At 42.4% G+C, this 23,355-nt stretch overlaps 1 protein-coding gene across 8 annotated transcripts in view; it reads right to left on the bottom strand.

The window, feature by feature from the left end:
- Window positions 1-1,405: 1,405 nt before the first annotated feature.
- RBMS2 (RNA binding motif single stranded interacting protein 2) overlaps window positions 1,406-23,355 on the bottom strand; it is an 89,722-nt gene continuing 67,772 nt past the window's right edge. For 4 of the 8 annotated variants that reach the window (XM_039216806.1, XM_039216805.1, XM_039216801.1 and 1 more), the window contains 11 exons: window positions 20,716-20,774; window positions 19,536-19,627; window positions 17,947-18,104; window positions 9,716-9,795; window positions 9,471-9,580; window positions 9,113-9,159; window positions 8,852-8,945; window positions 4,204-4,281; window positions 3,804-3,914; window positions 2,907-2,987; window positions 2,097-2,518 (listed from right to left, as the gene is read on the bottom strand). In XM_039216806.1, coding sequence (XP_039072737.1) covers window positions 2,438-2,518; window positions 2,907-2,987; window positions 3,804-3,914; window positions 4,204-4,281; window positions 8,852-8,945; window positions 9,113-9,159; window positions 9,471-9,580; window positions 9,716-9,795; window positions 17,947-18,104; window positions 19,536-19,627; window positions 20,716-20,774 — 991 coding nt within the window. In that variant the 3' untranslated portion in view covers window positions 2,097-2,437. The other 4 variants (XM_039216803.1, XM_039216800.1, XM_039216802.1 and 1 more) reach the window with 4 other exon arrangements.

The raw sequence follows: 23,355 nt of genomic DNA on the forward strand, positions 1-23,355 counted from the left end.
CTGTACACAGAGGTGTCCAAGGTCAAAGCCTGGGGAAAATTCAAGGACCCTAGTTCTGTCCCTCTCAAATAGTTACACTGAGTGTGACGACACTGTGTGGCCAGGGTTAGGGTGGGAATTTACCAAGACCTCTAGCACAAGAGGCAGTAACAACACTGTCTACCAACGAGGTTTCTCCACCTTGGCACTACCAACCTTTTGAGCCAAATAATTCTTTGCTGGGGGAACTGGGGCTATCCTGTGCACTGTACGGTGTTTTAGCAGCACCCTTGGTCTCTGGCCACTGGATGCCAATAACACACAGCCCCCACCCCCAGGCAAGGCAATCAAAAATGTCTCCAGAGATTTCCAGGTGGCCACTAGGGGACAAAAACCACCTTCTTGGTGTTTTTTCCCTTCTTGGTGTTTTTTTACATCTAGACCAGAACCACTGGTCTAGATGAAGCAGATGATCTTCCACAGTGGGGAAAGAGCCCAGGTCGATTCTAGGTCACAGCTGCAAAGGCTCATCTGAGCACAGCAATGTTTGATAGGGAGGACAGGGCAGAGACAGACCCTGGGCAGAAAAGAAGATCCTCCAGGAAAACAGGAAAGCAAGTATTCCTGAAAAGCTGTTGCTGGAGAAGACACTTCCTCAGACAGGTGTTGGTCTCAGTGATCAGAAGAATTAGAAGCCAGAAGTCCGCCCTTTTGGAACTTTCCAGGGAAGACCTGGTCTTCATCCAAATTTGGCTCAAGGATGGCTTCCAAAGACCGTGGGACTGTCTCCTTAATGAGACTGCATCACATCTGTTTCCTGAAGGCAAAGTCTGGTCTTTCCTCCAAGGCTGCAAGGCTGCGAGGCTGTGGCGAGGCAGAGGGAGGAAAAGCAACTCCCACTGCCTGCTTAGTGTTCTACCTTGTTCCGTGCTCAGACCCCCAAAAAGTCCATACAAAATTTCATTCAAAAAAGAAATTCACAAAATTAAAACTGTAAAAAGGCAAAGTGGGCAGGCTCTGGTGTATAGAAGAAACAGTTTGGATGAGAGAAAGAAGGCATAAACTGTGTGAAGAGATGGGATGTATGAACTAAGACTTTATAAAACAAAACTTCTGAAGCCTGTGTAGTTCTTCTACACACACCAAAATAAGCCCGTAAGTACACTCAGTGTAAGGGCCCACGGTGGCACTTCTGCATCGATGTTCTTTCACCACACCTTTTCTTTTTTTTAAAAAAAGAAATGACGGGCACCTGGGTGGCTCAGTTGGTTAAGCGTCCAACTTCAGCTCAGGTCATGATCTCCGGGTTCGTGGTTCGAGCCCTGCATTGGGCTCTGTGCTGACAGCTAGCTCAGAGCCTGGAGCCTGCTTCGGATTCTGTGTCTCCCTCTCCCTCTCTGATCCTCCCCTGCTCACGCTGTCTCTCTCTCTCAGAAATAAATAAAACATTAAAAAAATTTTTTAAAAAAGGACAAAAAGTTTTAAAGCCTCCCCAGAGAAGTCCAACACATAAAAAACTGTTTTGCATAAAAATGAGAAGAAGCTTCATATATATCCAAAAATGTTTCTTTGGGATACAGAAAGAGTATACTGTGATTGAAAACAAAATATAAAACTTTCTTTGCAAAAATAAAAAAGAAAAGAAAAGAAAAGAAAAACAGTTCTTTTGATCTCCTTGAATGCAGCACACGCAGAAAGTGACGGTTCCCCCAGGCTCCCTCAGGAATGGAGGAATAAGCAGAGGGCAGGAGTGCGGAGATGTCTTTCTCCAGGGCCTTGCCTGTGAAAAACGATGACCACGTGTTAGTCCTTAGCAGGGCCCACAGATGGTCTGTATTCCTGGTTGGCCTTCTGGAGTCCAGGAGCAACAGCATCTCCAGGAATTCGTTCGCAGGCACACCTCAGAGACTGCAGTTCGGTTCCAGACTGCTGCAATGAAGCAAGTACTGCAGTAAAGCAAGTCGAATGCAATTTTTGGTTTCCCAGTGCATACAGAAACTATATTTACATTATACGGTGGTCTATTAAGTGTGTAATAGCATCATGCCTAAAAAAAAAATAATACGCATACCTTAATTTTAAAGTACTTTATTGCTAAAAATGCTAACCATCACCTGAACTTTTAGGAAGTCATAACTGCTGATCACAGATCACCATAACAAATGTATAAAAATTTTGAAGCATTTTAGAATTACCAAAATGTGACATAGAGACACAAAGTGAATAAATGCTGTAGGAAAAATTGTGCTGATAGACTTGCTCAAAGCAGGAATGCCAAAAAACTTCAATTTGTAAAAAAATAAGATGTAATATCTGCAAAGTTCAGTAAAGTAAAACACAAGAAAAAGAAGTAGGCCTGTAGTCAGCACAGACGAGGAGGGGAATCCTAAAGGAGGCAGAAGCCAGAGACGGGAGGGAGGGGGATGACAGACATGAGAACCTGTGGTTCTTACCGCTATTACTTGTTGAACTGGAAAGAGTAGACCCCATGGTCTGAGGGAGCATCCACCGTCACCTGATTTTGCTGGCTGCTGCTCTCCTGCACCACAGCCAAGGTAAGAGAGTCACCTTGCACATTCCTTTTGTCACTTCCCACAAAAGTAGCCTAGCTAGAACCCACCCAGACCCACCCCCTCCCGCACACCTGTGAGCGCCTACGCACACATGCCCACCTCATCAACAATTAGAGCACTCAGTCTTCTTCCCACGCCACTTCTCAGTACAAGCAGCATTAACCACTGTCTGTCCAAATGTGAGGAAGGGCCTCATTCAAGGACACAAAGTCCTTACTTCCTACATTTACTCACATACCTACGAGCTGACTGTGAACACAGAACCAGCATCACTGTTAAAGGAAGATCTTGATCAGGAAAAATCTGCCTGTTCGTTTTCCTATCCTCAATCCAAAGAGACCAGAAAGCTCTTACCTCAGCTGAGACGCTGGATGGCGGCACAGGAGTATACTGGGAGATGTATGTTCCTTGCACAGCAGCAGCCGTCGGCATGTACTAGAATGAAAACCAGCAACAGGCTCAGAGCAGTGATGGGCTCCTTGGCTACACTTAAAGTACCTGGAGAGCTTTAAAAACCACTGATGCCTATGTTCCATCCCCAGAGAGTCTAATTTAATTGTCTTTTCCAAGAGCACTTCAGATGGTTCTAAAGTGCACTGGCTTAGAGAGACTTCCACCTCCATGCCTTCCTTTCCTGCTCTTTCCTGCCTTCTGCTCTTCCTCATCACACAGCCCTGAGGTTCTCCTGTGCAAGCCAGAATGCAGCAGACCTACGAGAAAGCTCATGAGCTTCATCCATTCTTCTTGCTATGACTTTCATTAAGGATTTTTTTTTTTTTAATATTTTTATTTATTTCTAGGAGAGAGAGAGAGAGCATGAGCAGGGGAGGGTCAGAGAGAGAGGGAGACACAGACTCTGAAATAGGCTCCAGGCTCCGAGCTGGCAGTCAGCACAGAGCCAGACGTGGGGCTTGAACCCACGAACCGCGAGATCATGACCCAAGCGAAAGTCGGACGCTTAACCGACTAAGCCACCCAGGCACCCCCATTAAGGATTTCTAAGGACCTATGTGTGAGCTCCTGGATAAAATGCTATGTAGACAGAAGTACTGTTTGTTTAGTTTCCTGAATAGGAATCAGTTAAAAGGAGTGAACTGGGGAGCAGAACAGCTATATTCTGTTTCTCTCCTAGTCTGTGTGCCTTCACTGATGCCGAAGTGACCGCCACCCTCCTTCACAAGTATTTATGCTGAAGAGCATGACACAGGTACCCCTTGCTCAGAGGAGTTGAAAATCAGTGTCCTGCTTTACCGTGCCTGTGCCGCTGAGGGAGAGGTGGCCCAGCTGCTGGGTAAGAGGTCCCATCATGGAAGCAGGCTGGAGAGAAATGGGGTGATCCATCCCCGGTGTCAGAACTGAACCCTAAAGGCAGCACCAAAGGGCAAGGTTAGTGATTCATGTCTACCAAGACCCCTGAAGGCAGACATTTAAAACTCCTGGGAAACAAAAAGGGAGTAGCAACCCAGCTGTACAAGAGAAACAGGAGCTCTGCTCATCAGTGTGGAGGGTCCTTGTGTAGGAATAACAAACTCCAACTGAATTTGTTCTGACTGAGCCAGAACTCACACCCACATCGTCTATCATAAAATCCCACTGTTTTTCCTTTACATCAAATTGCCTCTTTGGCTTCTGCCCACTTCTGAACACTCACTGAAGGCTGCATGAGGTATGACTGGTGGTGCATCCAAGATGGGTTAGGTACTTGTACAGGAGATGTCTGAGTTACTCTCTAATGCAAACAAAACAGACAAAAACATTAACTGCCTACAAACCACTGTTTTCCCAGTGATCTGACAGTTTTCAGCAAAACCCAAAAAAAGTTAGAATGCCCCATCACAAAATAGAAACATTAAGGATAAACTCTTCATAAAATAAATTAGCAACTCTTACATGTCAACAAAGAACCCAGTTTATTATTTTAGAGAAATTAAAAACCTTTAAAAAAATATTTTATTTATTTTTGAGAGAGAGGTAGAGACAGCATGAGCAGGGGAGGGTCAGAGAGAAGGGGAGACACAGAATCCAAAGACAGTTTCCAGGCTCTGAGCTAGCTGCCAGCAGAGCCCGACCCAACGTGGGGCTTGAACCCATAAACCGTGAGATCATGACCTGAGATGAAGTCGGACACATAACTGACTGAGCCACCCAGGGACCCCCAAAGAACCCAGTTTAAAAATGGGCAAAGGATAGGAATAGAGACTTCTCTAAGATATACAAATGGCCAATACGCACATCAAAAAGGCTCAACATTATTAGTCACTAGGGAAATGCAAATCAAAACCACAATGAGATCCCACTCCATACTCACTAGGATGGCTATAATTAAAAGGACAGAATAACAAGTGTCATATACTGTAGGCAGGAATGTAAAATAGCACAGTGGCTTGGGAAAACAGTTTGGCAACTGCTTAAAAAGTTAAACAGGGTTCCTATGTGACCCAGCAAGTCCACTTGGAGGTATATACCCAAGAGAAATTAAAGTGTGTACGGACACAATAATTGTACACAAATGTTCAAAGCAGCATTATTCGTAATAGCCAAAAGGTAGAAACAACTGAAATAGCCATCAACTGATAAGTGAAGAGCAAAATGTGGTAGAGTCCTACAAAGGAATGTGACCAATTCAGTCATTAAAAAAAAGAACCAAATACTGCTATATGCTACAACACAATAAACCTTGAAAGCATGCGAACTGAAAGAAGCCTGACACAAAAGACATATACTGTATGCTTCCATTTATTTTTTAAAAATGTTTTATTGATTTTTGAAAGACAGACAGAGCATGAGCAGGGAGAGGCAGAAAGAGAGGGAGATACAGAATCCCAAGCAGGCTCAAGGCTCTGAGCTGTCAGCACAGAACCTGACATGTGGCTTAAACCCACGAACTGTGAGATCATGATCTAAGCCAAAATCGGGAGGCTCAACCAAGCCACCCAGGAACCCCCTGTATGCTTCCATTTACATGAAGTATCCAGAATCGACAAACCTATACCCATAGAAACAATATGAGTGGTTGCCGGGGGTGGGGATGAGGGAGAATGGGCAGTGACTGCTAATGGGTAGAGAGTCTCTTTCTGAGATGATAAAAATATTCTGGAATTAGACAGTGGTGATACTTGCATAACTTTGCAAAATATACTAGAAACTACGGACTTGTATACTTTAAGTGGGTGCATTTTACGGTCCGTGAATTGTACCTCAATTAAAAAAAATTTTTTTTGTTGTATTTAATTTTGAGACAGAGACAGAGACAGCGTGAGCAGGTGAGGGTCAGAGAGAGAGGAAGACACAGAATCTGAAACAGGCTCCAGGCTCTGAGCTAGCTGTCAGCACAGAGCCCAACACGGGGTTCGAACCACAAACTGTGAGATCATGACCTGAGCCGAAGTCGGCTCAGCTTTGGCTCAGGTCATGATCTCACAGTTCGTGGGTTCAAGTCCTGCATCAGGTTCTGTGCTGACAGCTAGCTCAGAGCCTGGAGTCTGCTTCAGATTCTGTATCTCCCTCTCTCTCTGATCCTCCCCTGCTCATGCTGCCCCTCTCTCTCTCTCTCTGAAATAAAACATTAAACAAAAAAAATCTTTAGGAGTACCTGGGTGGCTCAGTCAATTAAGCAACTGACTCTTGATTTTGGCTCAGGTCATGATCTCATGGTTCATGAGATTGAGCCTCATGAGTTTGAGCTCTGCACTGACAACCCAGAGCCTGCTTGGGATTCTCTCCCTTGCTCTCTGCTCCTCCCCTGTGTGCATGGGCACACACATGCTCTCTCTCTCTCTGAAAAATAAACATTAAAAAAAAATCCCTATCTGGTACCATATACAAAAATAAATTCCTGGGGGTGGCTGGGTAGTAGTTCAGTTGGATAGGAATCTAACTCTTGATTTTGGCTCAGGTCATGATCTCACAGTTTGGGAATTCAAGCCCTGCACTATCAGCGCAGAGCCTTCTTGGGATTCTTTCTCTCTCTCTCTCTCTCTCTCTCTCTCTCTCTCTCCCTTCCCTGTCACACACTGTCTCTCACAAAATAAATAAACTTTAAAATATATACATTTAAAAATATATATGATTACATATTTAAATGTAAAACAGTCAAATCTTGGAGAGGGGGACGTGGTGGCTCAGTTGGTTAACGTCCGACTTCAGCTCAGGTCATAAGGGTTCGTGAGTTTGAGCCCCACATTTGGCTCTGCGCTGACAGCTTGGAGCCTAGAGTCTGCTTTGGATTCTGTGTCTCCTTCTCTCCCTTCCCCTCGCCCATTCACGCTCTGTCTCTTTCTCAAAAATAAACATTTAAAAAAATAATAATTAAAAAAAATTCTTGCCTCCTACCCTAGACTTACTCAATTGAAAATTCTTTGTGTGCTGCCCAGTAATTTAGGTTTGATAACCTCTCCAAATGACTTGGGTTTAGAGCACAAGACTAAGGACCACAACACAAAGTCAATGGACAAAAATAAATTTGGAAAAAAATATTTGTAAGAAAGATAACCAGAGGATTAATACTTAAATAATATACAAATATGTGTTTACAAGTTGATAGGAAAAGAATAATCAGGGATACCTGGGTGGCTCAGTCGGTTAAGTGTCCGACTTCGGCTCAGGTCATGATCTCAGTCCATGGGTTCGAGCCCCACGTCAGGCTCTGTGCTGACAGCTCAGAGCCTGGAGCCTGCTTCAGATTCTGTGTCTCCCTCTCTCTCTGCCCCTCCCCTGCTTGCTCTCTGTCTCTGCCTCTCAAAATAAAGACATGAAAAAAAAAAAAGAATAAACAAAAAAATGTGCCAAGCATATGAAAAGCAGAGAAGAGCAAATCAAAATATGACAAATGTAAAAACAAACAAACAAACAAAAAACAACAAACCAAAAAGCTTACACTCAGCTATTGTTAGGGAAGTGCAAATTTAAGTAACAATGCACTTTACGCCTATCAAGATAGGAAAAACTTAAAAAAGAGCAATGTCACTTTACGGCTGGAAGGAAATGGGCACTCTCATACACTGCTAGTGGAAATGTGAACTGACACAGCCTTTATGGAAAGCGATCTGGCAACATCCATAAACCTGAAAGTCCAGGGCCACCTGGGAGGCTCCATCAGTTGAGTGTCTGACCTTTGGCAGCTCAGGGTGTGATCGCTCCTGTGCTGACAGTGCAGAGCCTGCTTGGGATTCTCTGCCTCTCCCCCTCTCTCTGTCCTTCTTCTGCTCACATGCACACATGCTCTCTTCCTCTCTCTCAAAATAAATAAACTTTAAAACACATATTAAAAAAACAAAAAAAACAAACATGGAAGTCCATACATTATTCAACCTAGCAATCATGCTCCTTGGCTAGCCCCCAGAAATAATAGTACTCAAACTTAACGATGTAGCCAGAAGGGTCTTTACATATGAGTGGTTTTATTTCTTGGACCTAGAGCTTAAGGAATGTGCCTGCTAGGTTGAATAATATATGGATTGGAGTGTCATTTGTTCCAGAAAAGCTATGAAATCCAAATGAATACTCTTCACCAAGACAGAGTTGAAGAATTCTGGTATATCTGCAGCATGAAATATAATGTAACTATTTAAAAAAAGAAATGGTTAAAACAAAAAATCTCAACATTAGCTACATCAGAATCACACAGAAGACTTGTTAAAAACTCAGCTTTCCATGGGGTGAAGGGGTGGGGTGAAGATGGACGAAATAGATGGAAGGGATTATGAGGTACAGACTACCAGGTATAAAATAAGTTGAGTCATGGGGATGGAAAGTACAGCATAGGGAATACAGTCAATAATACTGTAATAACTTTGTATGGTCACAGATTGCTGGAACCCATCCCCAGAGTTTCTAATGCAGCAGATCTGGGGTGGAGCCCAAGAGTTTGTTTTTTAAAATTCTCAGGTGATACTACTGGTCTCGGTTCCACGCTTTGAGAATCACTGGTTTAAGATACTGTTAAGTGAGAGAAGTATAAAAATATATTTAATATGTTTACATTTCTGTAAACAATGACTTCACAAACTATATATATGTGTGCACATGAAGAAAAATATGAACTTTTTGAAATACATGGAATAAGAGGAAATTAATATGGGTTTATTTATGGGGTGGTAGACTTATGGAGAGTAAGAGGATGCTACCATAACAGTCTATGTACATGTAATGTGATCACATTATGCTTTCAAGTAAAATGATTTGTGAGCAACATATATAAAGGAACAACCAAAAAATAAGTAGTTTCCAGCCTTATATTCCCTCACTTAAAGCACAGTGGTAGGGAAAACCACCACACCCTTTTTTCCGCATGAACATACCTGATATGAAGACACAGGAGATGGAAGATATGGGGAGAGTGCAGACTGAGCAAGCATCCTGTTCGGGGTGATGTTATAAGGAGCTGGGTAGAACCTGGAAGAAGGAACCTCATCAGTAAGGAGTCACAGGAAACCACAAGGTAAGGGCCCCACTAACAGACACCGCCACTAGCTGCCGTTTAAAAATCAAGATGAAACATCCCAGTGTCAAGACAGGCTCTTGTCATTTTCAGGTAACCCAATTACATCCAACACCCTTACCCATTCTGAAGAGCTGTGGTGGGATCATAGGTCAAGGCCATACCACCCTATAAAGGAAGAACACAGTGATCATATTGTGAGCCCTCAGGTGAAAACAGAGGGAAGCCCAGAATATCAGTACTAGGATGTGTTTGATTCAACAGACTAGAGCAAAGTCTGGATGGGCCCTGCTACTGCTGTTCTGGAGTTCTGGTTGTGTAGGCTGCACAATCCCTCTCAAGACCCACACTGAAGACCATGCTAAGCAGCCAGCTGTAGCTCTTAAGCTTACCATCTAAACTCACACAAATCAGGCCATGGTAATTTCCCTTCCACTTTAATGTCCTTAGTACTCCTGTCTCCTCAGAGGTGCTCTTACCACATCTCCATTCCTTGGCCAGGCCCGTCCATTTTGCACATATTTTCCGTGGTTCTGTCGCTTCTTTGGACCACCATCAGCAAATTTGCAAAGCAAGGGATCAGATGGGGCTGCCAAGAAAGAAAGCAAACAGGCAGCTGAGTCCTACCTTACTTAGTCCATTCACGCTCACGAAAAATGCCTCCAGAATCTTCACTGGAAGTAACAACCTGTGGCTCTCTCAGCCTGATTCCCAGATGCCTCACCTGGTACTCCAGCTGGTGTCTTAATATATTTTCCATTAAAGTGGGTGATGATGGCCTCACATTTCTCGGTCGACTCCATCCTAAGGAGCACAAGAGGGATTAGGCTCTAGCTTCTTCAGGATCTATGCTCTCCCTACATTCAAAGAGAAAGCTCTAAGTTCCCAATCCCACAAATGCTCTAAAAATTATGACTCTAGAAACAGAGTTTTCTCCACACAAATTCAAGGTATCTTGAAGAGGCAACCCCATTTTTTAAAAAATTTTTTTAAATGTTTATTTTTTGAGAGAGAGAAAGAAAGAGAGACAAAGTACAAGCAGGGAAGGGGCAGACAGAGAAGGAGACACAGAATTCAAAGCAGGCTCTAGGCTCTGCACAGAGTCTGATGCAGGGCTAAAACTCAAGAGCTGTGAGATCAAGACCTGAGCCAAAGTCAAGTACTTAACCAACTGGGCCACCTAGGTGCCCCGTGGCAACTTCTAATAAAAGGTCCCTCAACTGGCTCCTATAGGGCCCCTACAATGAAAAAATGAAGATCCTCATGCTATGAATATTCCAAAGAAGATACTGATGAATAGGCCTAATATTAGGTCTAGTTCATAAACAAGAATAGAATAAATAGTGGCTGTCACCATCATTTATTTATTATTTATTAAGAATAACCTTTTTTTTAAAAAAATATTTTTATTTATTTCTAGGAGAGAGAGAGAGAGACAGAGTGAGCAGGGGAGGGTGAGAGAGAGAGGGAGACACAGACTCCGAAATAGGCTCCAGGCTCCAAGCTGGCAGTCAGCACAGAGCCCGACGCGGGGCTCGAACCCACGAACTGCGAGATCATGACCTAAGCGAAAGTCGGACGCTTAACCGACTAAGCCACCCAGGCACCCCAAGAATAACCTTTTTTTAATGTTTATTTTTGAGAGAGAGAGAGGAGTGTGAGCCGGGAAGGGGCATAGAGAGGGGTGGGACAGAGGATCCCAAGCGGGCTCTGTGATGACAGCAGCAAGTCTGATGTAAGGCTTGAACTCATAAACCATGAGATCATGACCTGAGCTGAAGTCCGGACACTTAACCAAGTGACCCACCGAGGTGCCCCTATTTTTTAATTAATATTTTTAAAAAATATTTATTTACTTATTTAGAGAGAGTGCACATAATGCAATCTAAGGAGGGACAAAGAGAGAGGGAAAGAGAGCATTCCAAGCAGGCTTCATGTTTTCAGCACAGAGCCCAATGTGGGGCTCAATCTCACAAACCGTGAGATCATGACCTGATTCAAAATCAAGAGTAGGACATTTAACCAACTGAACTACCCAGGCGCCTGGTTTTTGTTTAAAAAAATTTTTTTTATGTTTTAATTTCTGAGAGAGAGAGAGAGATAGCATGAACAGAGGAGGGTAAAAGAGAGAGGGAAACACAGAATCCGAAGCAGGCTCCAGGCTCTGAGCTAGCTGTCAGCACAGAGCCCAACGCAGGGCTCGAACCCACGAACCGTGAGATCATGACCTGAGCCAAAGTCAGAGGCTTAACCGACTGAGCCACCCAGGTGCCCTTGTTTTGTTTTTTTAAATAAGCTCTACACCCAATGCGGGGGTTGAACTCATGATCTTGAGATCAAGAATCACATGCTCTACCCACTGAGCCAGGCAGGTGCTCCATGTCACTATTAGTTTTTATTAAAAAATTCCTAACTTCACTCCAATAAAACTGCACAAGCTAAGAACTTGCTAATATTTATTTTTTGCTTCTGTAGTCTAATTAGCTCCTGATAATATTAAGACTTCATAAAACTGTAAGACAAAAGGGTAATAAGATAGAGTTCATGGTCTATAGTGATAGAAACAATGTTGGGAACTACTGAGTTAAAGTATCTTGTTGAGGAAAGACAAGTGAATAAGAAATCAGAAAATCTAGATTCTAGCACCAGTTTATCACCCAAAGTTCTAGGAGTTAGGACCTGCACAAAACCCACTGGACCTACTCCTCATTTCTGCTTTAGAGATAACATCTCTACCTACCCTACTATAAATCAAACGAGATCATGTCTTTAAGTGTGTTCTAAGGACACCTGAGTGGCTCAGTCAGTTCAGTGTCTGACTTTGGCCCAGGTGATGATCTCATGGTTCATGGGTTCAAGCCCCACACTGGGCTCTGTGCTGACAGCTCAGAGCCTGGAGTCTGCTTTGGATTCTGTGTCTCCCTCTCTCTCTCTCCAACCCTCTCCTGCTCACGCTCTGTCCTTCAAAAGTAAACAAACATTAAGTGTGTTCTAAAAATTATAAGGGTCTATATGGCACAAGGTACAGTATCTTCCCCTCCTTCCATATTTAAAGTAAATCTCATTGCATTTTCTATGCCAATAACCACTAAAAACAGGAACCATTCCTATGAAGGTGGTCATTTGAAAACAGCCTCAAATGGAACCTTTTAGGGAAAAACCACAACCTAGGTACTCCACAGCAGCAGTCTTTAGTTGGGTTACTTCTATTCCTTAATCTTCCAAAAGGCTAAGCAGGCATGATGGGTATTTTAAAGAGAATTGTTATCATAACCTCCACTTCCTCATAAGCTCTTTCCTAAAAGTGTTCTGCCTGGGGAGAGACTGTGGCCACCAATGGTCAAGTGCACTCTCACAGCCACCCCTCTCCACTGACCTCACACATATCCCCAAACTCCACAGGAGGCAAGGATGCCTGACTTTTTTTTTTTTTTTTAATGTTTTATTTATTTCTAGGAGAGAGAGAGAGACAGCGTGAGCAGGGGAGGGTCAGAGAGAGAGAGGGAGTCACAGACTGAAAGAGGCTCCAGGCCCTGGGCTGGCAGTCAGCACAGAGCCCGACGCGGGGCTAGAACCCACGAACCGCGAGATCATGACCTAAGTGAAAGTTGGACGCTTAACTGACTAAGCCACCCAGGCGCCCCAAGGATGCCTGACTTTTAAACCATTTTGTAAGTAAGATGTTTCTAATTTTTCCAACAAGCTAGATGACTCAGTAGGTTGTTAACTGACATTAAAAAATCAATTTTGATGGATCAATCACTTTGGTTATTCGCATATAAATCAGAAAAAATTCAAAGAATTCCTATTTTAACTAAACTCTTCCTATTCCTATTTACATATTTTGTGAACAAGGCTTCTCAGCATGAAAACAAAAAACAGGAACAGAATTGATATTATAGCAATAAACAACAGTCACTAGTGGCTACATGACCTAATTAGAAAAACCTAAACAAAATAAAACTTACCCATGTCATAGGAGAAAGCTTTTCCAATAAAATTTACTTCACATGTACAGACTCATAACCATAAGAAAAAAAATCTCATTTGCTGTATATATATTTTTTTGTTGCAGAGAAGTACAATAGAATGATCCATAAAAAGACTTTCAACTATAAAAATATTTTATACTGGAATACAATTCTGTAATGAAACGGAATGGAAGTACAAGATCAAGAACAAGAAAAGGGGGGCACCTGGATGGCTCAGGTGGTTAAGTGTCTGTTGATCTCGGCTTAGGTCATGACCTCATAGTTTGTGGGGTGGAGCCCCGCATCTGGCTCTATGCTGACAGCACAGAGGCTGCCTGGGATTATCTTTCTCTGCCCTGTCCCTCCCCAAAATAAATAAGTAAAATTGAAATCGTCCCTAAACACATTAGTCTATTAAAGAAAACAAAAAAGGGTGCCTGAGCAGCTCACTTGGTTAAGCATCTGACTGTGGCTCAGGTCATGATCTCGTAATTCACAAGTTCAAGCCCTGTGTTGTGCTGACAGCTCAGAGCCTGAAGCCTGCTTCTGATTCTGTGCCTCCTTTTCTCTCTGCCTCTCTCCTGCTTGTGCTCTCTCTCAAAAATAAATTAAAACATTTAAAATTTTTAAAAAAGAACAAAAAAACCACTATAATAAGAATGATATAAGAGTTATAACTATTAGGGACACCTGGGTGGCTCAGTCAGTTAAGTGTCTGGCTCTTGACTTTGGCTCAGGTCATAATCTCATAGATTCAAGCCCCACATTGGGCTCTGCCCTGGCAGTGTGGTGCCTGCTTGAGATTCTCTCTCTCTCCCTCTCTCTCTCTCTCTGTCTCTGTCTCTCTTTCCCCCTCCCCCATTTGCACGCTCTGTCTCTCAATAAATCAATAAACTTAAAAAAAAGGTTACAACCATTAAAAAAGAAATATCCTATATATTTTTAAACAGATGATTTTGTGTATCACATTGCTATGACAATTTAGATATATTTGCATACATTTATAAATGACATGACAGTTTTATTTAAAATATCATAATTTGCTGGGAATTATACTTTGCAAGATCAAAATGTATGAAGAAAATATGTAGACAGTAACATAGAAAGATACAAGAGATTTCAGTTTTTCAAGTCTTCAAAGCCACAATTTCCAAACTGGACTCGGAGGTACCCTGTGCCACTGTGGTGAGCTCAGAGAGGCATACATAGGGAGCTTTTGAACTTTTTTATTTAACATTTTAAATTAAAAAAATTTTTTTTCACATTTTTAATTTATTTTTGAGGGTGAGAGACAGAGCACAAGCAGGGGAGGGGCAGAGAGGGAGGGAGACACAGCATCTGAAGTAGGCTCCAGGCTCTGAGCTATCAGCACAGAGCCTGATGTAGGGCTCGAACCCATGAAACATGAGATCATGACCTGAGCCGAAGTCGGACCCCCAACCGACTGACCCACCCAAGGTGCCCCTTTAAATTTATTTTTTAGAGACAGAGACAGAGCGTGAGTAGGGGATGGTCAGAGAGAGAGGGAGACACAGAATTGGAGGCAGGCTCCAGGCTCTGAGCTGTCAGCACAGAGCCCAATGCGGGGCTCAAACTCAAGAACCAGGAGATCATGACCTAAGCCGAAGTCGGACACTTAACAGACTGAGCCACCCAGGCACCCCTGAACTTTCTGAAGAAAATACAGCAACGTCTGTTGGATATTGGGTGGACTACTAACTCTAAACAGGTCACTATTTCAAAATTATATCACCCTAAAATCCTTCAATAATGTATTATTACAAAGCTAGTTTTTCAATGGTTGCTATGACAAAAGCAAATACCATAAGAAAACCAATGTGTAACAGGAAATGAGGGTGTAAGTGCCCAATCTGATTCCAAAGCTTGAGAAGTTGTGCAGTGTTCAACAGACGCACATCCCATTTGTAAGTAGAATAAGTACAGTTAAAGACCAAAATACAAATCTTTTCTCTTTTAATGAATTTTTGAAATAGCTATAAATTTCTTTTAGTTAAAACATTTTTTTATCTTAGAGAGAGAGAGCATGAGGAGGGGAGAGGGGTTGAAGGAGAGAGAGAATCCCATGACCCTGGAATCATGACCTGAGTCAAAATCAAGCAAAAACCGACTGAGCCACCCAGGCATTCCAAAATAGCAACAAAACTTTTAACATAAAAGCACTTTTTGAGGGGCGCCTGGGTGGCTCAGTCGGTTAGGTGTCCAACTTCAGTTTAGGGCATGATCTCCAGTTCATGGGTTTGAGCCCTGCGCCGGGCTCTGTGCTGACAGCTAGCTCAGAGCCTGGAGCCTGCTTTGGATTCTGTGTCTCCCTTTCTCTCTGACCCTCCCCTGCTCACGCTGTCTCTCTCTCTCTCTCTCTCTCTCTCAGAAATAAATAAAACGTGAAAAAAATTAAAAAAAAAAACAACTTTTTGAGTTGTTTAGACCATTAAATTACTCAAGAAACTGAACCGTTAAGTACTTCTTTTGCTCACTGTTTTTTTTTTTTTTTTTTTTTTTAAATAAACTCTACCTCCAATGTGGGGCTCGAACAAATATATTACCCCAGTATCACATGCTCTACTGACTCAGACAGCTGGGTGCCCCTTAAGTAGTTCTTTTGGTCTAGAGCAAAAAACAAAACAAAACAAAGTATTGTGACAACATAAAGTGTCATGAACTGAAAAAGGTGAGGAACCTCTGCTTTAAGTATGGGAGCAAAAAAAAAAAAAAGTCTAATGACCACAAACATAGGAACTCTCTTCTAGTTATATCTGGGATTGCCAGCAGGTGGTGCTACCAAGATTGAGTTCCCAAGATCTGAAACACTTGGGAGTGTTCCTGAACCAGACAAGATATTGTAACACAAAATGGAAACTTCAGATCACTTATTCCAATATTTTTCAAGCTTTTAAAAAAAGCAACAGAATCTACTTTTAAACAAAATCTTAAAATAAAAGCAGAACCGGGGCACCTGGGTGGCTCAGTCGGTTGAGCATTCGACTTCGGCTCAGGTCATGATCTCGTAGTTGGTGGGTTCGAGCCCCGTGTCGGGCTCTGTGCTGACAGTCAGCTCAGAGCCTGGAGCCTGTTTCGGATTCTGTGTCTCCCTCTCTTTCTGACCCTCCCCTGCTCATGCTGTCTCTCTCTCAGAAATAAAACATTTTATTTAAACTTTAATTTAAAACATTTAAATTTTAAAAAAATTAAAAAAAAAAAAAAGAACCATTTCTTAAGTGGGCTAGGAGATGATGAAGCCCTACAAACGACACGTAAGTCCAAATGAGGTAGGCACCCTGGATAACTCTGCAGCTCTAGGGAACACCTTAAGAAAATCACTCATCTACATCAATCTCTACTTCACAAACCAATGCACATAAACCAAGGCACACAAAGGTCTGATATCACAGGGGCAGTTAGTGGCAGAGTTGGTCTAGAATCTAAGTCTCTCAACAGAACTGAAAAGGTAGGCCAAATCTTCTTCATCCCACTGATCTTAAAGCCAGAAGGATTACCACCCAGTGCTGTAAGACCTTGGACAAATCACTTTATATTGGGGGCTTTGGTTTCCTTAGCTATAAAATGTTGTTTTTTGTTTTAGAGTATCCTTTTTATCTTTTTGAAAGAGAAAGTGAGCACATGAATGGGGGAGGAGAGAGGGAAAGACAGAATCTCAAACAGGCTCCACACCCAGTGCACAGCGAGGCGTGGAGTTCAATCCCATGACCCTGGGATCATGACCTGAGTTGAAATCAAGAGCTGGAAGCTGACTGAGCCAACCAGGTGCCCTGGTTTCCTTAAAACAGAATATTTACAGTAAAACCTTGGATTGCAAGTAACACTGTGAGTGTTCCGCAAGATGAGCAAACATTTCTAATAAATTTTAACTTGATAAATGAATGATGTCTTGCAATACAAGCAGTATGTGACACCAAATGTCACTTGATCACAATTGAGCCAATGGTTCTCTCTCTGTACGGGATTGTGGGTGATTATCTCCATGCTTGAATGCTTAGTCTCAGGCTGTAGTGTTTGGCAGAAAATCAGTACAGTGATTTTTCAGCACGTTGGAAGGTGCCCACAGCTGGCACTAGTATATTTTTTGTCACTTCGAAGCACCTACAGACAGTCCTTTGCTTTTCCATACAAGAGTAAACTTTGGAATGCTTTGCTTCATTCTAGGTCAGGCTGCCTGCAGATATAGACCTTTTCCACTGCTGCCTTATTGCCAGTTACATTAAATACAGTATACAAGAGTTTATTAATACTGTACTGGAGTCAACATCTGTGCAAACATATACTATGGCCCTCATGTAGAAAAAGATTCCATTGAGCCAACAGATAGCAGTGATTCTGTTAGTGAAAGTTGTCCTACACAATAACCCTCTTCTCTCTAGTCTCCCTCACACCAGCCACGAAGGTTTTCAAAGGTAAGTGCAAGTTAATTTATTTTTCTTTATATTTTGTATTATAATATAGTAATCATTTTTTTAGTAATCATTTTTATATGAATATTTTTGGGTTGTAGAACAAATCACCTGAGTTTCCATTATTTGTTATGCAGAAATTCACTTTGATACTTTGATACACAAGGGCTTTGGATTACAAGCATGTTTCTGGAACGAATTATGCTCACAAACCAAGGTTTTACTGTATTTTGTGGGGTTGTTATAAAGATTAAATGACATAACAGAATGAGAAACTATTCAGTAAACCATAAGAAGATACAGAATTACTGTATTCTGCTTGGGTCTGGATCAAGGAACAAATGCTAGAGTAGCAAGAAAAAGTGGGGAAAGGATAAAGATTTGGAGCAAATGGGTTTTTGAGTATTGTGACCTCTAATTAAATGAACTTCTGATTCACTGTCGAGTACTTTAAGCCAATAATTTGTCCCTTGGGGGAGGGGTACAGATTTCTTTGGTGATCTTCTAAGTGACATTCTGTATTAACTTCATCATTTCCCATTCTTGATATCCCTCACCTTGCAAAGCCAACCCCTCTGCTGGTTCCAGTGGTATCTCGAAGGATTCGAGTGGAGATAACCTGGCCAAAGGGCTTCAGCATCCCCTCCAGTTCTTGCTCATCCATTGATAGTGGAAGGTTTGATATGTATAAATTTGTGGGGTCCTGCTCCTGTTGCTATGGAAAAAAAAGTGAGGAAATGAAGTGCACATCTCTTACCCCTCTCCCACCCTAAGCCCTCGTCACAATATGACATCTCAAAAAAGAGATAGTAGAAAGGGGCACACATAAACAAAGAGGGTCTTAACTGTTCATAACACCTAGTCCCACTACCATGGATTGTATGTTGAGTCCAGGGGGAAAAAAACCAGATTCAATATTTCCAGTATTACACGCCTGTAATAGAAGTCATCGGTGATGTTTTGGCTGTCTCTTTAAGAACTAGGCAGAGCAGCTACTCCTCCCTCCCCAGCGCTGGATTCCCTTGGCTAAACTGCTCCCCCCCGCTGGACAGGAGGGCTGGACGGTTTTAAGCAATCCCCCTCCGTCCTCTTCTGGCCACAGTAGAATCCTCTGAGTAGGAATGCGACAGAGGGAGAGCAGGTAGAGGGAGAAGGGGAAAGGAAAGGCAACGTGCTGGGGGCTGTGCTAAGGGGCAGATGTATAGTTCACTGGGTCACCATGCAGCCCTCAGAGCTCTAAACTCATAGGAACTCTGAAGTGTCCTCAACTCCATTGTCAGAGAGCTTTTGTCCGGAAAGAGGAAAGAAGAGATGGAAGAGCCCCACCAGAGGGCAGAATGTGCAAAATGGCAGTAACTTCCCACAGCTATATTTTTAAGAACTTAAGCAGTCACTGCCCTTGAGAATGGGGTCAGATCACCAGCAACTTCAACGCCCCTTCTGCCTTTCCCCTCAGGGCTTTGTTTTTCTTTCACCATACAGAAAAGGGTGACTGTCAGGCCTACCTCATTGCTCTACAGAGTATTCACAATGACTTCAGAAAGGCAAGGGGGGTAATCCCACCTCAAAACAGAAGGGAGAGAAAAGCCTTCACTTTTCTAGTTGTCTGGATTAAAACAAAAGCTCCAGAGAGACGTGATAAGAAGAGTCAGCTTCCTTCCTTGCTGTGGCTTCTCTCCCCCCAACCCCTACCAACTCCCCTACCAATACCCCACCCCCACCCCCACAAGCAAAGGGAACAGTGTTGGGAGGTGAAGGGCACTGTTCTTAACTTCTGAGTTGCACAACTGCCTTCTTCATAGAATGTTGCAAAACTACCACAAGCTGTCTGGTAGGGAAGTGGGGCTAGGGTGTAAATGGGGAAACTGCAGGAGGAAGGGAAGCCTCTTGACCCTCTTACCTGCTTATAATACTTGATGAGAGGAACAGTTGACAGAGCTACCTGCCACAGACTTTGAAGAACATCTTCCTCTGGCAGTCAAGGGGTGCTCAGTGAGACCCTAGCTCAGCCTTTCTTTGGTCAGATATAGTCAAAAACTACTGCACCTTGGCCCTTGCCCATCAAATTCATGGTCTTACAACTCCTGGAAGCCTTAGAACTGGACCTCTGGTGCTAGGAGGAGCAGACATGGGGTAGAACCCTTACCTTTGCCATCTGTGCCTGCACCCCACTGGCTTTCAGTGCTGTGACAGCTTTCTGTGCTGATGAAGGACTGTCAAAGTCCACAAAGCCATAGCCTGGAACAAGGAAACAGCATCACTGGGAGGTGGGGGTCTAAGAAAGGAGGCAGCCCAGGCTCTTCAGGGGACAGAGAAAGAGTCATGTTCCATGTAACACAGTGGAAGGGAGAAAGAAATTAAGAGGTTTCAAGTGGTTATCCATGTGCTCTTCAAATCCCATGAGATTTAGTCTATTTTACAGCTATGCATGCCAAGGGCAATGATGTCCTTGTGATGTTCTTGGCTTTTTCCCTCCCCCTTAAGAAATATGAGGTTTCAGAAACTAGGCTTTTTTAATAATCCACAGCTCCCACCCCCCAACAGAACTCTTTCTTGTTTTCTAGCCACATCTTAGGAATGTAGGCACGTAGGGAATATAGCCTCTCCTTTGCAGAGAGCCAGCCACCTGTGAGAAGCCCCACCCCACCCAACAGATAGTCCTTTGTCTTCTTCTATTCTTCCACCTGTACCCAGAGCTGCTCAAAACCTCAACAAATTCCACCCCAATAGCCACCAAGTCACCCTACCACTACCACCACTGCAAGGCATTTACAATGCTTTACTAAATAGGGGCGTCTGGGTGGCTCAGTTGGTTGAGTGTCAGACTTCGGCTCAGGTCATGATCTCACTGCTCATGGGTTCAAGCCCCGCGTTGGGCTCTGTGCTCACAGCTAGCTCAGAGCCTGGAGCCTGCATCGGATTCTGTGTCTCCCTCTCTCTCTGACCCTCCCCTGTTCACACTGTCTCTCTCTCTCTCTCTCTCAGAAATAAAAACAAAACAAAACAAAACAAAAACATTACAATGCTTTACTAAATAGAAACAATCTTACCTCCCATATCCACCATCCAATCTGGGGAAACAAGAAGTCCAAAATAGGTTCAGGGGCTCTGTGCATGCTTCTAGCCATGGGTCCCCAAAATAGCATTTTCAGCTCTAGCAATCTGGTCACCAAACAATCTAAATACCTATTAGTCTTGTAAGCCTGAAAACCTTAGAGATTCCTCCCCAACGCTGGGTACTAGGAGCTTTGAGCAGTAAAGATTAGAGACAAGGGAAGGCCTCACTCACAGGTGCTCTCCATCACCAAAGACAGCTGTTCTCTCACCTTTGCATTTGTTTGTACTCTTGTCCAGTATGGCCTTAGTGGAGACAATCTTGCCATATCTAAGGGAAAAGAAAATGCAAAGTGATAATGTGGGGGCAGGGATTGAGAACAGGACAGAGGTCAAGACATCTGGATGAATCCATGCCCTTTCTTCACAACTGTTCCTACTCAAACCTTAATATAAAGAAGAAGAAATGAATTTAAAATGTCAAGCTCATCATATAAACCTATTCTCCAAAGATGTCTACAAGAAATAACGTACTACAGTCCCTACAATACCAGCATACTTCTTTCTTCTTCTCCAATTAAGATTTAGACACTAGTTGGAAAGAGACTATTATCTTCTTGGGAAAAGAATACTGGTGATGTCCACATAGGAGAGTGTGTAGGGGCAGAGCTCTGGCTGGAATTCCTTGGGGACTAAATATAAGCCTTAATAATTATCTTCTTCTGGAAAAATACCATTCCTCCTATGAAAAATATATAGATAATTCTCTTCTCTGACACCCCATTACCCACCTCTGATTAAATGTTAACCTGAGCCAAACTGCTCTTTATCTTATATATATATATTAAATTTATACCCAAGTTAGTTAGCATATAGTACAATGATTTCAGAAGGAGAACCCAGTGATTCACCACCTACATATAACACCCAGTGCTCATCCCAATAAGTGTCCTTAATGCTCCTTGCCCAATTAGACCATCCCCACCCAAAACACATTAGTTTGTTCTCTGTATTTAAGAGTCTGTGTTGTTCCCCTCCCTGTTTTTATATTATTTTGGCTTCCCTTCCATTATTTTCATCTGTCTTATATCCCAAATTCCACATAGGAGTGAAGTCATATGATATTTGTCTTTCTCTAATTTCTCTGACACTAAGCCAAATTAGTGTATTCCATTCACACTGTTACAAATAGCAAGATTTCATTCTTTTTGATTGCCAATATACCATATGTGTGTATATATATGTATACATAGTGTATGTACTATATATATACACCACATCTTCTTTATCCATGCATCAGTCGATGGACATTTGGGCTCTTTCCATAATTTGGCTATTCTTGATAGCAATGCTATAAACATTGGGGTGCATGTGCCCCAACAAAACAGCACATCGGTATCCTTTGGATAAATATCCTTTGGGTTGTAGGGTAGTTCTAGTTTTAGTTTTTTTGAGGAACCTCCATACTGTTTTCCAGAGTGGCTGCACCAGTTTGCATTCCCACCAGCAGTGCATAACAGTTCCTTTTTCTCCGCATCCTTGCCAACATCTGTGGTCGCCTGAATTGTTAATTTTAACCATTCTGACAGGTGTGAGGTGCTATATCATTGTAGTTTTGATTTGTGTTTCCCTGATGATGAGTGATGTTGAGCATTTTTTTCATCTGTCTGTTAGCCATCTGGATGTCTTCTTTGGAGAAGTGTCTATTCATGTCTTTTGCCCATTTCTTCACTGGATTATTTGTTTTTGGGTGTTGAGTTTGATAAGTTCTTTATAGATATTGGATACTAACCCTTTATCTGATATGTCATTTGCAAATATCTTCTCCTATTCTGTCAGTTACCTTTTAGTTTGGTTGATTGTTTCCTGTGCTGTGCAGAAGCTTTTTATTTTGATGAGATCCCAACAGCTCATTTTTGCTTTTGTTTCCCTTACTTCCAGAGACGTGTCAAGTTAAGAAGTTGCTGCAGCCAAGGTCAAAGAGGTTGTTGCCTGTTTTCTCCTCTAGGATTTTGATGGCTTCCTGATCTACATTTAGGTCTTTCATCCATATGAGTTCATTTTTGTATATAGTGTAAGAAAGTAGTCCGGGTTCGTTCTTCTGCCTGTTGCTGTCTGGTTTTCCCAACACCATTTGCTGAAGACTGTCTTTTATCCATTGGATATTCTTCCTTTTGTCAAAGATTAGTTGGCTATATGTTTGTGGGTCCATTTCTGGTTTCTCTATTCTGTTCCACTGATCTAAGTGTATGTTTTTGTGCTAGTACCATACTATCTTGATGATTACAGCTTTGTAATACATCTTGAAGTCCAGAATTGTGATGCCTCCAGCTTTGGTTTTCTTTTTCAGGATTGCTTCGGCTATTCAGGGTTTTTTCTTTCCATACAAATTTTAGGATTGTTTGTTCTAGCTCTGTGAAGAATGCTCGTGTTATTTTGATAGGGATTGCATTGAGTATGTTGATTGCTTTGGGTAGTAGTGGCATTTTAACAACAATTGTTCTTCCAATCCATAAGCATGGAATGTTTTTCCATTTCTTTGTATCTTCATCCATTTCTTTTAAAAGCTTTCTATAATTTTCAGTGTATATAGATTTTTCACATCTTTGGTTAGGTTTATCCCCAGCTATTTTATGGGTTTTGGTGCAATAGTAAATGAGATCACTTCCTTGATTTCTCTTTCTGCTGCTTCATTATTGGTATATAGAAATGCAACAGATTTATGAACATTGATTCTTATATCCTGTGAATTTGCTGAATTCATGGATGAGCTCTAGCAGTTTTTTGGTGGAATCTTTTGGGTTTTCCACATAGACTATCATGTCATCTGCAAAGATTGAAAGTTTGACTTCTTCTTTGCCAATTTGGATGCCTTTTATTTCTTTGTGTTGTATGCTGAGGCTAAGACTTCC

The sequence above is a fragment of the Hyaena hyaena genome, unplaced genomic scaffold (assembly GCF_003009895.1).
Source record: "Hyaena hyaena isolate Hyena2069 unplaced genomic scaffold, ASM300989v1 scaffold_655, whole genome shotgun sequence".
NCBI classification, from domain to species: Eukaryota; Metazoa; Chordata; class Mammalia; order Carnivora; family Hyaenidae; genus Hyaena; species Hyaena hyaena.